Genomic DNA, 15,310 nt, shown 5'->3' on the forward strand with positions numbered 1-15,310 from the left:
CACCTGGTATGAGTCATAGATAGTTCCAAACATCCATCTTTCTTCTCTTCTCTGCTTAACAGACCAGCTTTTATAGAATGATTTGGAAGGTTCTGGAACTGACCCACCCTGAAATCCCATGGCTTGCTCAGCATTCCTCCCTATGGGCATTCTCATTTGCTGAGGGCTAATGGAACCTTTTCTCATTCCCCTTCCAAATGAGCATCCAGCCCATGATTTCCATCTAATATAATAAAGCCCTAAGCACGCATGCGCACTCCCACCTGCGTGTTCACATTTTCCGTGCGCTGTAGGGCACTGCAGGTAGGAGTGCGCATGCGCGAGAATCCCCCGAGGAGGATGTTGGCCGCGGCGGCTGTTGGAGGCTGCAGGGCGTGACGGAAGATGACGCGATGGAAAATGGCAGCGAGCCACAGTGTCTCCTGCGACCGTGTCCCTGCCTCTCTGTTTCCGGGCTGTGCTGGGAAAGGATGGGCTGAGGACAGGGCTAGAAGAGGAAAGAGAAGCGCCTGATCCGGCAAGTAACTCAACTGCTGAGGAGACTGCTCCCTCTAGCTGATGGAGAAGCCAGGAAGCCAGAAAGAAAGGTGGGGGGGGGGGGGGGGACGATACAGAGGATAAGAGAGAATGAAAAAAAAAAAGAGACTGAACTGAAGGATAAGAAGGGAAATTAAGATACAGAGGAAGGGATAGAGAGAATATTGTAATCACATCATATGTCATATCTAATATAATTCTAATATAATAAAGCCCTAAGCGCGCATGCGCACTCCCACCTGCGTGCTCCCATTTTCCGTGCACTGTAGGGACCCGCAGGTAGGAGTGCGCATGCGTGCGGCGGCACAGAGTCTTTCGGCCGCGGCGGCTCTTGCCATCTGAAGGATAAAAACCCAAAACCTCCCAGAGCTCGCTTCGGGTCCGGCAAGGGCTGCGGGTCCTGAAAACCTTCCGATTCAAGCAGCGTCTGCAGCACTCTACACATGCTGTTTTGGGGCCTTCTACTGCCCTGATTTGCTGGGCAGTAGAAGGCCCCGAAGCAGCATGTGTAGAGTGCTGCAGATGCTGCTGGAATTGGAAGGTTTGTCGGGACCACGGGAAGGGAAGGGGGGGGAGGCACGAAGGGAGCTGGCCAGACCGCGGGAAGGGAAAGGGGGGTAGGGGAAACGCTGCTGCTGCACAGGGAAGAGGTGTGGGGGGGAGGAAAATGGAGGGGGAGGGAATGCTGTTGTGGCTGCTGCACAGGGAAGTGGTGGGAGAGAAATGCTGCTGCATAGGAGGCAGGGAGAGAGACAGATAGATAGAAAGAAAAGAAGAAAGACACAGGGCCAGGGAGAGACACAGAAAGACAGATAGACAAAGGGGGCCAGGGAGAGAGATAGACAGCGGGAGGGAGAGAGAGACAGAAATAAAGACACATAGACATATATTCTAGCACCCGTTAATGTAACGGGCTAAAATACTAGTAGTAAATATTGAAGAACTAAAGCCAGTACTGGGCAGACTTGCACGGTCTGTGTCTGTACATGGCCGTTTGGTGGAGGATGGACTGGGGAGGGCTTCAAAGGCTGGGAGGGTGTAGATCAGGGATCTCAAAGTCCCTCCTTGAGGGCTGCAATCCAGTCGGGTTTTCAGGATTTCCCCAATGAATATGCAAGAGATCTATTTGTTTGCACTGCTTTCATTGTATGCTAATAGATCTGCATATTCATTGGGGAAATCCTGAAAACCCGACTGGATTGCGGCCCTCAAGGAGGGACTTTGAGATCCCTAGTGTAGATGGACTGAAGTGAACTTTGACAGAGACTTCAGTAGTTGGAACCTAAGAACAGTACCGGGCAGAGCTTTAGATTCTAGCTAAGGAGAAGAAGAAAAAAAAAAAACAACCAACAAATTTTTTAGATTGAATCAGGTTGGGAAGACTAGATGGACTATCCGGTTTTTTATCTATCGTTACAATGAGACTGTCTCCTCTTCCCTGCGGCGAGGGAAGGATTTCCAAAACCCAGCAATTTGGGTTTTGGAAGGCCCCCGACCTCAGGGCCACGTCTGTAGAGCCTCTGAGTATGCGCGGACATCAATGTAATGATGTCACGTATCTGCGTGTGACATCATTGGTTGATGTCCATGCATCCGCAAAGGCCCTCTAGACGTGGCCCCAAGTTTAATGTGCACGGTGAAAAACATTTGCAAGACAGCGCTCTAAACTGTAACGTTTTTGTAAATGTGACTGACCATTTTTTGAACCTTTATTTCATTCAGGTTAGGTCAGTGGTCTCAAACTCAAACCCTTTGCAGGACCACATTTTGGATTTGTAGGTACTTGGGAGGGCCTCAGAAAAAAATAGTTAATGTCTTATTACAGAAATGACAATTTTGCATGAGGTAAATCTCTTTATAGTTTATAAATCTTTCCTTTTGGCTAAGTCTTAATAATAATATTGTACTTTATAGCTAAAGAGACATATGATCAAGAAACTATTTTATTTTACTTTTGTGATTATGACACCTGACGGGCCGTGAGTTTAAGACCACTGGGTTAGGTCATTAATCTAGGCTTTCCTTGCGTGCCAACACCTCTAAAAGTGAAAACAAATATATTTTCCTCCAAGCCCAACATCACTGAACATGTTCTATCGTGCAACATTAGACTGACTATGTGATTCAGAGGAGAGCAGAGCATAAGAATCCAAATTTGAGCAGAAATTGGATGTCTCATAACCAGCCTTCAAGCAGATGTATTGTTCAGATGGGTAACTTGGGACCCTCAATGCAGCCAGGAGTCTGTGTGCTGTACCATAATGCACAGACTTTTTGCTGTACTGCGAACAGGCTTTCCTAGAAAGCAAGCATGACTTTTATCCCAATTGTCCTTTCAGTTTCAAATCCAAGCAAGCTAGGACTGAGCTCAGCTTCTTCCTGCCATTTTATGTAACAACAGCAGTCCAGGGAGGTCTACTCATGCTGTGAAAAGCCAGGGGGAGGGCTAACCAGCAGCCCTCACTTTTCTGTTGCATACCCCATGCGGTTAAAAAACTGCCACTGGCAGCGCTCTGTCTGGTGGGGGCTATGGTTCCATAAAGAAGGCTCGAAATAATCAGAGTTGAGCTAAATGACATGTTTAGATGAAAGACTTGGCACATATATACAAGAAAAATACTGTGAAAGAATGATTTCCATGTGCACAGGCAGGAAGCAGGAGGGTGCTCTTCATACAGACAACAGTCACTACTTGCTGAGGCAGTTTTATGTATCGACTGCTGCTAGACTTAAATGCACAGCGCAAACTGAACTTCCAGGGAGAAGATTTTGCTCTTTATTTAACTTGCTCTCTGTGCTTTCTTGACCCAGGCCAGTAGGTGTCCTGCCAGACCTTGGCGTACTCATACTCTGCTCAGCTTGAGGGGGAAGTTCTCTGTGATGAGATGGTCATCCTGCAGAATTACCACCACATTCACCTCAAACTCTGAAAGAGAGAAAAACCCCGTTACTCAATGGAGAGAGAGCAACACTAAGAAAGTAGATCTTCTCGTCATGCTCCTCCCAGTATACAAAACAATGAAATTCAAACAATGACACATTCTGATCAGTCATTCAGCAATGAGTGGGTTGGTGGGCTGATGAGTGCTGCATCACAGAAACATGGCCTCGTGGTAGTGGAGAGTGCTGTGTCACTCATGTGGATGGCGGTGGGAGGGAGCAGGAAGTAGTGTCACTCACATGCGGCTGTTGGTGGAGGGGCAGGGAACACTGCATCACTCATGTGAGTGGGGGTGGCTGTGCTTGTAGGAGAGAATGGGGAGAATGGTATCACTCACATAGGGCTGTTGATGTGGGGGCGGAGAGTGCTGCGTCACCCAGGTGGGTGGTGATGATAGGAGGGGAATGGGGAATGCTTTGTCACTCAGGTGGGTAATGGTGGTAGTAGGAGGTGGAGAGTGCTATCACTCAGGTGAGTGGTGGCAGAAGGTGGGTAGGAATTGCTGTGTCACACAGGTGGGTGGTGCTAGTGGGAGAGGGAGTGGGAGTGCTGCATTCCTCAGGTGGATGATAGTAGGACAGGTGGGGAATGCCTTGTCATGTGGATGGGGAGGGATGATGGTGGTTTGAGGAGGCAGAGAGTGCTGTGTCACTCAAATATGCCTGGTAGGGGGAAATGCTGTGTCACTCATACACAGGTACTGTGGCCTAGTGAACGTCCCATTACCAGAAACTATGAACTTGAAGAGAAATGCCTTACTGAGAAAGCACTACCAGAAGACAATGTGGGTCTAAGGAAAAGGGAAGCAGAGCTCTTAAAGAAACTGATGACAACTCATTTGCATATAGATTTAAATACTGGGGAATTGCCTGCTGGGAAGGACATGTAGTTTCACCCCAATATTAAGAGGAATCTCTTCCCATGATCTCTAGACTGAAGGAACCCAGAAGGAGAGCTTGTCAGGAGCTCTCAGGCAACCCTCAAGGGGATGAATGCTCACATTTACCTATCTTCAGCAAGGCGAGGGCCAGATTATCTTGTGGGGCCAGCGTATAGCTAAGGACCCAGAAGTAATCTGGAGTGACCAGAATGAGCTGAAGTGAACAAGGAACCAATGGACCAGAACTACTCCAGAAACAGGAAGGACAGGGAGGATATTAAAGAGCATAATAACATTCCAGAACTCCACCAAGCAAGCGGACAATGCAATCGCTTATCCTTGCAAATTGTCTAGTATTTTGAGACAGGACAGTATGTCAGTGTAAGCTGAACATCTCATATTTGTCTTTGCTTAAACCCATAACCAAATGACTTCATGATAAAAGTTTGTAAATTCTAATTTAGAGAAATTAATATTTTTATATAAATTTGGTTTCTCTCCTTCCCATAATAAGACCCATTAAAAGCTTAATACTATCTGCAAAGTGCTTGATTTTTATTCCTTGACTTGCTTATAATTTTAGGAGCAATTCATTTCTCCTGGTGATATAAAAATATAATGACTTTAAATAGAAAAATTCAATCTTTCCTAGACACATGTACACTCTACATATTTAAGAGCCTGTGTCTAACATTAAGAAAGGATTTCTATATGTTCAGAGGTTCCCAGCATAGTTCCCAGGACACAATCTGACCATAAGATGCACCTAGGTTTAGAGGAGGAAAACAAGAAAAAAAAAACATATTCTGAACCAAATGGTGCTTAATATATTTAATAAAATATACCAGGCTCTGCACTCTGTCCCTCCTTCCTGCCAGGCTCTGCACCCAGCCACCTCACTCCTTGCCATGCTCTGCACTCTGTCCCTCCTTCCTGCCAGGCTCTGCACCCAGCCCCCTCACTCCTTGCCAGGCTCTGCACTCTGTCCCTCCTTCCTGCCAGGCTCTGCACCCAGCCCCCTCACTCCTTGCCAGGCTCTGCACTCTGTCCCTCCTTCCTGCCAGGCTCTGCACCCAGCCCCCTCACTCCTTGCCAGGCTCTGCACTCTGTCCCTCCTTCCTGCCAGGCTCTGCACCCAGCCCCCTCACTCCTTGCCAGGCTCTGCACTCTGTCCCTCCTTCCTGCCAGGCTCTGCACCCAGCCCCCTCACTCCTTGCCAGGCTCTGTACTCTGTCCCTCCTTCCTGCCAGGCTCTGCACCCAGCCCCCTCACTCCTTGCCAGGCTCTGCACTCTGTCCCTCCTTCCTGCCAGGCTCTGCACCCAGCCCCCTCACTCCATGCCAGGCTCTGCACTCTGTCCCTCCTTCCTGCCAGGCTCTGTACCCTGTCCCCCTTCCCTGACAACATTAAAAGTCCATAACTTAATGTTACATTCTTTCAGTTAAATGAGATTTTTTTAAAACCAAGTTTTCACAGCTTTATGAAAGCTGAGATTAATGAAATGAAAGAATTTCCAGTTACTTAGATAGTTCCATAATACAGGCCAGCATAACAAAAGGTTGTTTTTGGTAGATGTCAATTTAACCTATGACAACGTAGGAAGCTCCGACAGTGGCACCCAAGAACAGCAGCTTCCTCCGGTGCCGCTTCAGGAAATTCCAAGCAGACAGCATGGCACGAGGTTGCCGGACCCACCACCGCCTGGAGTACTGAAGCCACTGGGGATCTCAACAACCGGTGTCACCTGTAACCTCATCCCTCCGACTTTCTCCTCTGAAAGCAGGTTCCGCAGCACAGCAGCCACGGAAGGGGGCGGGGCAGCAGGAGGGTAAGACGCGCGCCACACAGAGGCCTGCTCCTCGTGTCTCAATTGAGTGTGCACCTCAAGCCATGTTCGCACCGTCGCTCAGTGTTGCCAGTTGCGGGTTCAGGAAGAGACTCGAGTTCCCTGGGGGAAGAACTGATATCCTTTGCTCCCCAAACGCCGGAAAGGAAATGCGCGATTCTTCCCCCTTGCCTTGAGGGTATGTAACTCACCAGGGAAGGGTTAATTTTGTCTGTCGCTATGAGTGCCGCCCCATGTCACAGGTACTCAGTCACGTGCTCACTTCCTCTCTCTGCCATTGACTGCAGTCTCACTGTTACCCTAACATAGCAACACTTTAATTATATTCGTTCCATAAGACGCACAGAGATTTTCACCCACTTGTAGGGGGAAAAGTGTGTCTTTTGGAGCGAAAAATACAGTAATCCAATATTTATCATATATATAATAAATATGCAAGAGATCGATCTGCATACGATGGGCATGTGCTGTTGTATTTGAAAATAAGACTGGTAGGGTGTGTCCCAAGGACTGGAATAAGAGCAGGTGTTTTAATCACTTTTTGACTTTCATCACCACAGAAACTTTTTGGTTCCTGGACCACTTCACTCCAAAGCACAATATCAGCATTTGGAATTGGTCTAGTATAAGTCACCATTGTCTTTAAAATATTCAAGATTCCTGATTCAGGCCAGTGCGGCCGAAACATGTACATGTCGAGCCACTGAGCTATTGAAGTAAATAAGAGAGATTTGTGAAATATACAAAGCTTACCAGTTTTGATTGGTCATCGCCACTGTTTGTTTTGTTGTGCTTGACTTGTGGAGGTGATGCTCCTGTTCTACACCTTAGTGTAAATTATTTCATATATGTTATTGATGTTTTTATGGTATTGTAGATTATGAACCCCTGAAGCAGGCATTTGCTGAAACACGGCCCATGTCGGGATTGTTTGAAGTGTGTTTCACATGAGCTACCTATTAAAGTTTTTGCCAGCCTGAATATGTTGGCTGATTAAACAGGTAATACCACTGAATACTCACAGCCAGCCAATTCAGCAGGGTTTAAGTGGGAAAGATCCGCTTCTGCTTGCTTAAAGCATGCTTAATAGTGACTCCAAAGAATTTACATAGTTCTTTACTGGCAGGTACACAGTTTTAGAGAATTACCGTATTTTTTGCACCCTAGATTTAGAGGAGGAAAACAAGAAAAAAACATTCTGAACCAAATTCTTCCTGCCAGGCTCTGCACCCAACCCCACACTCCTTGCCAGGCTCTGCACCCTGTCCCCCCTCCCTGCCAGGCAGGTAGGGACAGGGCAGGCAGGAAGTTTTTCTGTTTCCTGTTCAGCTTTGGAAAATGCACATCTCTAATACCTTTACATTTTTATTTCCTCTTTTTTAAATTTTTTTTAAAGCAATTCACATGTCCAGCACAAGGCCTCTTGCCTCAGCTGTACATTTATTGTACATTTATATTAGTGATTAATTTACTGCAATTACAGCAGGTATCTTTCTGCAGGGCTGGGAAACCTCCTGATTAATTTAATTCCGGCAGGAGGGTTCCCTTCCCCGGTATCTTTCTGCAGGGCTGGGAAACCTCCTGATTAATTTAATTCCGGCAGGAGGGTCTCCTTCCCCGGTACCTTTCTGCAGGACCCCTCCCTCCCTCCTTCTCCCCCGGTACCTTTCTGAAGGACCCTTCTCCCCCAGTACCTTTATGTAATTCTGGCAGTCTAGGTACTAGTGCGGCAAGCGGTTTAATGTGTGGTATTCCGCGTTAAACCGCTACCGCGCCTTTGTAAAAGGACCCCAAAATCTATTGTACTTATGCCATATATTACTGAAAATACTTTTTCAACTAAAAATGATTGTTTTAAATCCCTCCATATTTTTGGAAATTGTTAAAAGTTTTTTAAAAACCAACAGCTTTTTACCGATCTTGAAGTTGGTGGTCTGTAAGGTTGGACAGGTGAAGAGTCTGGGAAAAACCATGTAGATAGGAATTGGCAACCCTCTGCAAACGTCCCCTTCAGCTATCTGGATATTCTGAATCTCTGTCGCGTCCCGGGCATATCCTTCAGCACAGCCTTAAGAAAACAACAAAAAAAATAAACACCCAGCTAGAAAAAGCAAAAGGCAGCAACATTATTGGGCAAAGTGCATGCAAATATACTGAGGTACCTAAAAATATGGGTAAAAAGTAGGGTGTTTTGACAAGCTAAATGTCCCCATTTTTATCCTTATATGTGCAAAAATCAAAGGATAAGCAAGTTGTGTTCACTATTAGAGAATGACATGGGGGCAAAGTTGTCCCCATAGGATCTGTCTCCAACCCTGTTCCGTCCCCGCGAGTTCTGTCCCTGTCCATGCCATATTCCCACAAGCTCTGTCCTCATCTGCACAAACCTTGAACACTTATGATTTTAGAGAGTTTGAGGCTTGTGCAAATGAGGACAGAGCTTGCAGGGATGGGACAGGACAAATTGGTCCCCATGTCATTCTCTATTCAACATCCTCCGGTGAATGCATCACTTGCTTTGTAATACTGGGCTCGCTTTATTTTAGTTACCCTGTATAGAAAAGACCCTGGCAGCCCAGTTGAACACTGCTTTTATCCCTCTATAACCCAGCACCTGATATACAGCAGCAGGCCAACAATTTAATTTAAAACAGGTAAGTTACACGTTTTATATCAAACATTAAGAATTAGAAAGGCCGAAAGGGAATGCATGTGAAATGCAGGAACGTCCTGTGTCGGATGGATTTGGATAGATAGGTATGCATCCTGGAGATCCAGAGAAGTTAGCCATTTATTAGACTGATGCATATTTTATATCATATTTATATCATATGCTTGGTACAGCTGAAGTCAGAACTCACGGCAGCGACCAATTTAGCAGCGGGGCAGGAACACGGAAAACTTGCTCCTGCCCGCCACACATCTGGACCACTAGGCAGAGAGGAGGTACAATGGACAAGGCAGGGAGGGGGTACAGGGTGCAGAGCCTGGGAGGGAAGGGGACTGTGTACAGAGTGGAGAACCTGGCAGGGCAGGGAGGAAAGGGGACTGTGTACAGTGCCTGGCAGGGAGGAGGCTGGGTGCACAGCCTGACAGGGGAGGGAGGGGGTGCTGGGTGCAGATCTTAGCAGGGCACTTGAATATTAAGCCGCCTGTTTTATATTCGAGTCAACCATTTTTCCTCCTTTTTTGGGGAAAAATGGGGGTCTTGACTTATATTTGGATCGACTTATAGTTGAGTTTATACAGTAATATTAAAGTTCACTTTTTTTTTTCCACCATACACAGTGGTCTCTTGGGTTTCCTCCATAGAAACTCCTTTGTGTGCACTCACTTACTGCAGCCACACTCACATTTTCTATTTGGACATTAGTGCAGCCCACACTAGCAAATTCAAGGAGATGATTTCTTCCAAGTAATCCCAGACAGGATGATTTAGTTTTGTTTTTAAAAGCGCCATTCTTGTTTGCATTTGTAACCCCCTCTCTGTTAGAAAACGGAATTGAAGTGTCTGGAACGCCATGGGAAAAGGGTTTAAAATGATCCTGCAAGGTCAAGGATGACTTGGGCTAGGTGGTATCATCCATTTGCACAGAATCAGATGCGTCCTTTGTGACATCAGGGCTAAAGCAAAGCCACCAGATTCAGGGATTGGCAGCCCCCAGGAATGCAGGGGAAACACGAAAGCTTATAAGAATTTCGGAATCTCTTGGATTATATACATTCAGATGCTGTAGAAGTCATGGCAGGGCCAGCTATCTTTCCGTGCACTTTTGCTGGAGTTTCTGAGCCTGTTCTGCTGTGGACAAGGGACGGTAGAAGAGAACTCACCACAGGTTTCCACTCGAACTAGCTGGAGCTCAATGCTTTTGACTTCGACTTCGGCACTCTCGACCAGCAGCTCTCCGGTCAGAGGCTGCGTAATGATGCAATTGGTAGAATTCAGATGCCCTCTGATGAGAAACTTTGGAAGTGCAGCTCTCTAAGAAAACAGAGCAAAGGTAACTAAGTGCACAGACATCAGACAGGTAAAGAACAAAAACTAAATGTAACAAAAGCATCAAAGAGACATTTTAAAAAAAAATTCACTAAACAAATTTGTATCCTGCCTAATCCACAAAGTTCCACATGGATTCTGCAGAATCTAATGAAACAGCACAGTTCAGTATTGGTTATTATAATGCGTAGCGGCCACAATATTTTATAAAGGGGAGAGTGTGGCACAGTGGTTAAAGCTACAGCCTCAGCACCCTGAGGTTGTGGGTTCAAACCCATGCTGCTCCTTGTGGCTCTGGGCAAGGCACTTAGATCCAAATTCTGTAACCAGCACCTAAAGTTAGGCACCTATTTCGGAGACGCCCAACTAGTTAGGCGCCTATCTAAATTGAATAACGAGCTCAATTAAGCTTTTTAAACAGCACTAATTGAAACCTAGAAGCCTATCAAGGAAGCACGATTCTGTAACAAGGCGCCTCTAAAAATTTAGGCGGCCTTTAAAAAAATAGGCGCTATGCATGTTAGGCGTGGGCGAAGCTATGCGTTAGGCGCCTTCTTACAGAATAACTGCTCTTAAGCGTGCTTAAGTGCTCGCATGGACGCCTAAATTTTAGTTGTGCCTAGAGCTGGCCTATTTAATGAGCGCTTCCAAAACAGGTGCCGCTCAGTATGATTCACTAAACAGCACCCAATTTTACTTGAATCACGCTTAACAGTGCTTATATTGGCGCCTAACTTTTGGGCGCTTCTTACGGAATTTGCCCTTTAATCCCCCCATTACCCCAGGTACATTAGATAGATTGTGAGCCCACCGAGACAGAGAGGGAAAAATGCTTAAGTACCTGAATAAATTCATGTAAACCGTTCTGAGCTCCCCTGGGAGTTTAGTGTAGAAAATTGAATAAATAGTGTGAAGAATTTCAGCCTCTGATAACCACAGCTGGTATTGTGATGTCATAATGCCTCATTCCACCAATGCCTAAGAGCCAACCTCATCAATGATGTCACAGTGCCTTGATTATCCTTTACTTGGCTCATTTTTGCTACATTTTGATTTCTAGAATGATGCAGTGGTTAAAGCACCCTGAACTTATGGGTTCAAACCCACGCTGCTCCTTGTGACCCTGGGCAAGTTACTTGATCCCCGCATTAGCCCGTTTGTGAGCCTGTCGGGACAGACAGGGAAAAATGCTTCAGTAACTGAATAAATTCATGTAAACCATTCAGAGCTCCCCTGAGAGAACAGTATAGAAAACTGAATAAATAAATACCGAAATAGCCATGTTTTAAGACTTGATGAAAACTCCTTAAATGACGATATATTGCCCAAGTTCAGAGATAAAACTATTCTGAACTGTGTGAACTTGTCCTACAATAGTTTTATTTCTGGTGTCTTGCAAACAAATATCATTTAAATATTGGAATCTATAAGTGAGAATCTGCTGTTGAACAAAGCAACTGTTTGGGGGATATATAAGGAAAAAAGAATGTTAAATATTCAGGAGCTAAACCCATATAAACCTTTTAAGTCATCCATGCCCTTAACTAGGAGCCAGTGTAGCTTGCTCAGTCAAAAGAGTAAACCCTATCAAACTCAGTCCCCAACCAATCTCAATTTTGCAGCCTATGTCTATCTAGTAAACCCAATAAAACCATATTACACTTATCAAAAAGGCCAAGGAATAAAACAGATGCCAACATGGCTGTAGAGTCTCATGCTCCCTCATTATTTGTCCCCCTATCTGAAACTTTCTTACTCAACAAAAGGAACTAGAAATTCTGGAAAGTTCATCTTCCTTACTCCAAAGACCTTTTTAGACAGGACTTTGGAGTATCAAGCTAGGAAGTTGAACTCCTGGCTAAGTCCGGTGATTGTTCAATCTAATTCTTTAGGAAATCACTAAAGACCTATTTATTTGACAAATAAGAATATTAATTTTGATATATTTTAATGAGGTCTTCTGTTTCTATTCTTATTGTCAAAGTATTTTTTAATTTTTTAATAATTTTTAACATTGTACTTGAATGTTTTTAACAATTGTATGACTTTTATTATATAATTTTAGATTGTACGTAATCTATGAAACTGTACCTTGTGCTGAAATGTCTCAGTGTTCTCCTGTTGTGAACCGCCCAGAACTACTGGTTGGGTGGTATACAAGAAAATAAATTATTATTATTATTATTTTAGGCAATGGTTTATGTGGTGTTTTACCCCAGTGAAGTAGTACGGGGGGGGCAAGGGGGATGGTCTGCCTCTGGCGCCATCTTCCTAACGGCACGGAACCCCTCTTCCTCGCCCCCCCCCCCCCCCCCGCTTTCTCCTGAGCCTTTTCTACTTCCTCAGCATTAGGCTGCTACACGCATTGGCGCTTTCTTAAGTGTCACATCCGGGACCCGCACCTAGGAAGTGATGTCAAAGGGCGAGCTGACAACGACATGAGCGTGCTGCTCATACCGGAGAAGTTAAAAAGCTACATGGAAAGGGGCGGGGGAGGGGTTCCCCTCCCCCTTACTACACCACTGTTATTCTTTGTGTATGTTTATTAAATTTTTTTTTTTTTACAATAAAAACATTGAATCTATCCTGTTTTTCTTAACTACCAGCCACAGAGTGCAACCGCAAAACTCTTCCCTCCCAGCCTCACAGAGGATATAACACAATTCACTTTTATACCGCAACCACGTCTCAGTTCAGTGCAGTTAACAAAAGAAAAGAATCCTGAACTATCACAGTGAATAACAAACCCAGCGCTCCCTCCCTCCCAGGTCCAGCTGCCTCCTCCCTCCTTTACAGGTCCAGTTTCTCTCTGTCCAACTTCCAGCCCTCCCTTATAGGACCAACTGCTCCCCCTCCCCCCCCCACACACACACTTAAAGGTCCACTACATCTGTGGCTTCCTTTCCCTTCTCTTCCTAACTTCCTAACTCTTGCTTTTGGTGCTTAACACAGGCTTGTCCTCTGTCGTGTCCCCCCCAGCCCTGAGGCAGGCCTGTGTGACGCATAATTAAGGTGTTGCACAGAATTCCAGTCATACTTTTATTTTTTTTATTTCTTTTCGCTTGTTGCATTTTGCATGTAGAGCTGCAGGATTCACTACTAGACAATGAATACCCTGACAGCAGGATGCTCAGTATGGAGGTTTGGAGCAAGAGCTGGGAGCCAGCATCTGTGATTGATTCAGCCTTCAGGGTGTTCACTGAATCCCCGGACCATATGCCACGTCTTCCCTCTCACTCTCCAACCTTTCCCCTCCCTTCCCTATCACTTTCTCTTCTCTTTTACTCCATCGCATATCTTTTTGAACTTCTGCTGGCAGGCCCTGGCCTCCCTGCCAGCAGCTCTTGGTAGCTGTACGAGTCCATTGTTTTTCCTGCTTGTAGAGTTTGAGAAATCCTGCCAGCCTGTTTGTCCCAGCCATCGATTGTAGAAGAATGAAATTATTTCTCTCTACAAGCCACATTGTAGCTTCTTAAAACATATCAAAGTGAGAACCAAGGCAGGATGGTCTAAGGACAGGGAAATGAGAGGCTTTTACCTGTAATAAAAAGAAATATGTTATGGACAGCCCCATGGCTCTGTGGCTAGGGGATCTTCCATTCCCCAGATTGACTGGAGCTGTGGATTCTGCAGAGGCAGCTTTTATAGCCTGGGGGGGGGGGGGACAATGAAGAGGAGAGGGAAAAAGAAATCATGATTCTTGCTTAAGGGTGACATCTAGTGGTTGGATTCAAGATTTCAAAGCCATGCATGCTGGCCAGACTGGGTATATTTGGGAGGGGTTATAAAATAGGGAGTGATAGTGGGATATAAACCCTACTATATCCATCGAACATGTGGTGTCCCCCACTCAGTTAAATAAATTGGACTATATTGAAATACCTAAACCACTTGATTTTTCAGGTGTAATGGAGGAACAACCACCAACGGCGGAAACACGAGATATTACCCTTAAAGATTTGTGGTTAGGTATTTCTAGAGTTGAAGGGTTTCTCAGGTCAACGATGAAACAAACTGTGGATTTTTCACAAGCTGTTTCTCATAAATTAGTGAATGTGGATAACAATTTGAGTTGTTTAGATAGACGTTTAAATGTGACGGAAGCATGTAATACTCTTCAAGCTGTCTCAGTATATCTGCTGTTAAAAGATTCTACTGTGATACATTCCAAAATGGAATTAATGGAAAATATGTATAGAGCGAGGAATCTCCGCTTGGTCAATTTCCCAGTAACCCATTTATTATCATCTGAAATTTTATTAAGGAAATATCTTAAAGAAGTACTGGGATTGCACAATGCGGAGAATTTCCCAATTAATAATTACTATTATGTTCCTCGAAAAAGAATAGAATCTGCCCAGGAGGCTGACCATTTGGTCACAACCGAAATTAATTTGACTGAATTCCTAGAAGATAGTCAGGATGTGATTCAAAGTTGGTCAACTCTGGTGATAACATGCATGAGTGAGATAGATAAGATGTTAATAATGAAACTTTATTTCAAAAATAGATTAACAAAATTTTGTGGAGATTTGGTTAGAATTTTTCCCGATGTCTCTAGAGCTACTCAGCTAAGGAGGAAAGAGTTTTTGAGATTAAAAGTTGGCTCTAGAGGCATCTTTTTACCTAAAATTTCCATGTAAATGTCTTGTTAAATTACAAGACATTGAATATGTTTTTGGATCCCATTCAACTACAACAATTTCTAATTACTCGAGAACAGAATTGAATTAAATTTTTCTTTTAAGTTTCAGAGCTGAGTTTATGAGGAAAAATTAAGAATCCCTTTATAGTAAGGAAAGGTTTCAGACTCACGGGAATGAGTCGAGAAGTTCTTTCTTTATCTTTTCTTATAAATTTTGGTTTTTGTGAAAATGTATCATGTCTCTCTATTTATGTGGGCTTAAAAAGGAATTCATGTATGATTGAATAATTGCTTATGAGATAACCATTTTTCCTTTGTATTACTGGATATTGTAAATATTCAAATTTATAAAAATTAAAAAAAAATTAAAAATAGGGAGAAAAATTATTGACTACTTGTGAACGAAGGCTCCTGACATCTGATCCTCATGGAGCTGGAAGAAGCAGCAAGAGGAAATTGCTGTG

General features: G+C 44.5%; 1 protein-coding gene across 1 annotated transcript in view; it reads right to left on the reverse strand.

Moving 5' to 3' along the window:
- Window positions 1–3,094: 3,094 nt before the first annotated feature.
- The window catches only part of VPS26C (VPS26 endosomal protein sorting factor C), a 96,845-nt gene continuing 84,629 nt past the window's right edge, over window positions 3,095–15,310 (reverse strand). Inside the window, exons 6-8 of the mRNA XM_033947685.1 lie at window positions 10,036–10,186; window positions 8,120–8,272; window positions 3,095–3,463 (exon numbers count right to left, since the gene is read on the reverse strand). Of these exons, the coding sequence (XP_033803576.1) occupies window positions 3,381–3,463; window positions 8,120–8,272; window positions 10,036–10,186 (387 nt within the window). The 3' untranslated portion in view covers window positions 3,095–3,380. The remainder of the gene's footprint in view (window positions 3,464–8,119; window positions 8,273–10,035; window positions 10,187–15,310) is intronic.

This window comes from Geotrypetes seraphini, chromosome 6 (genome assembly GCF_902459505.1).
Source record: "Geotrypetes seraphini chromosome 6, aGeoSer1.1, whole genome shotgun sequence".
NCBI lineage: Eukaryota > Metazoa > Chordata > Amphibia > Gymnophiona > Dermophiidae > Geotrypetes > Geotrypetes seraphini.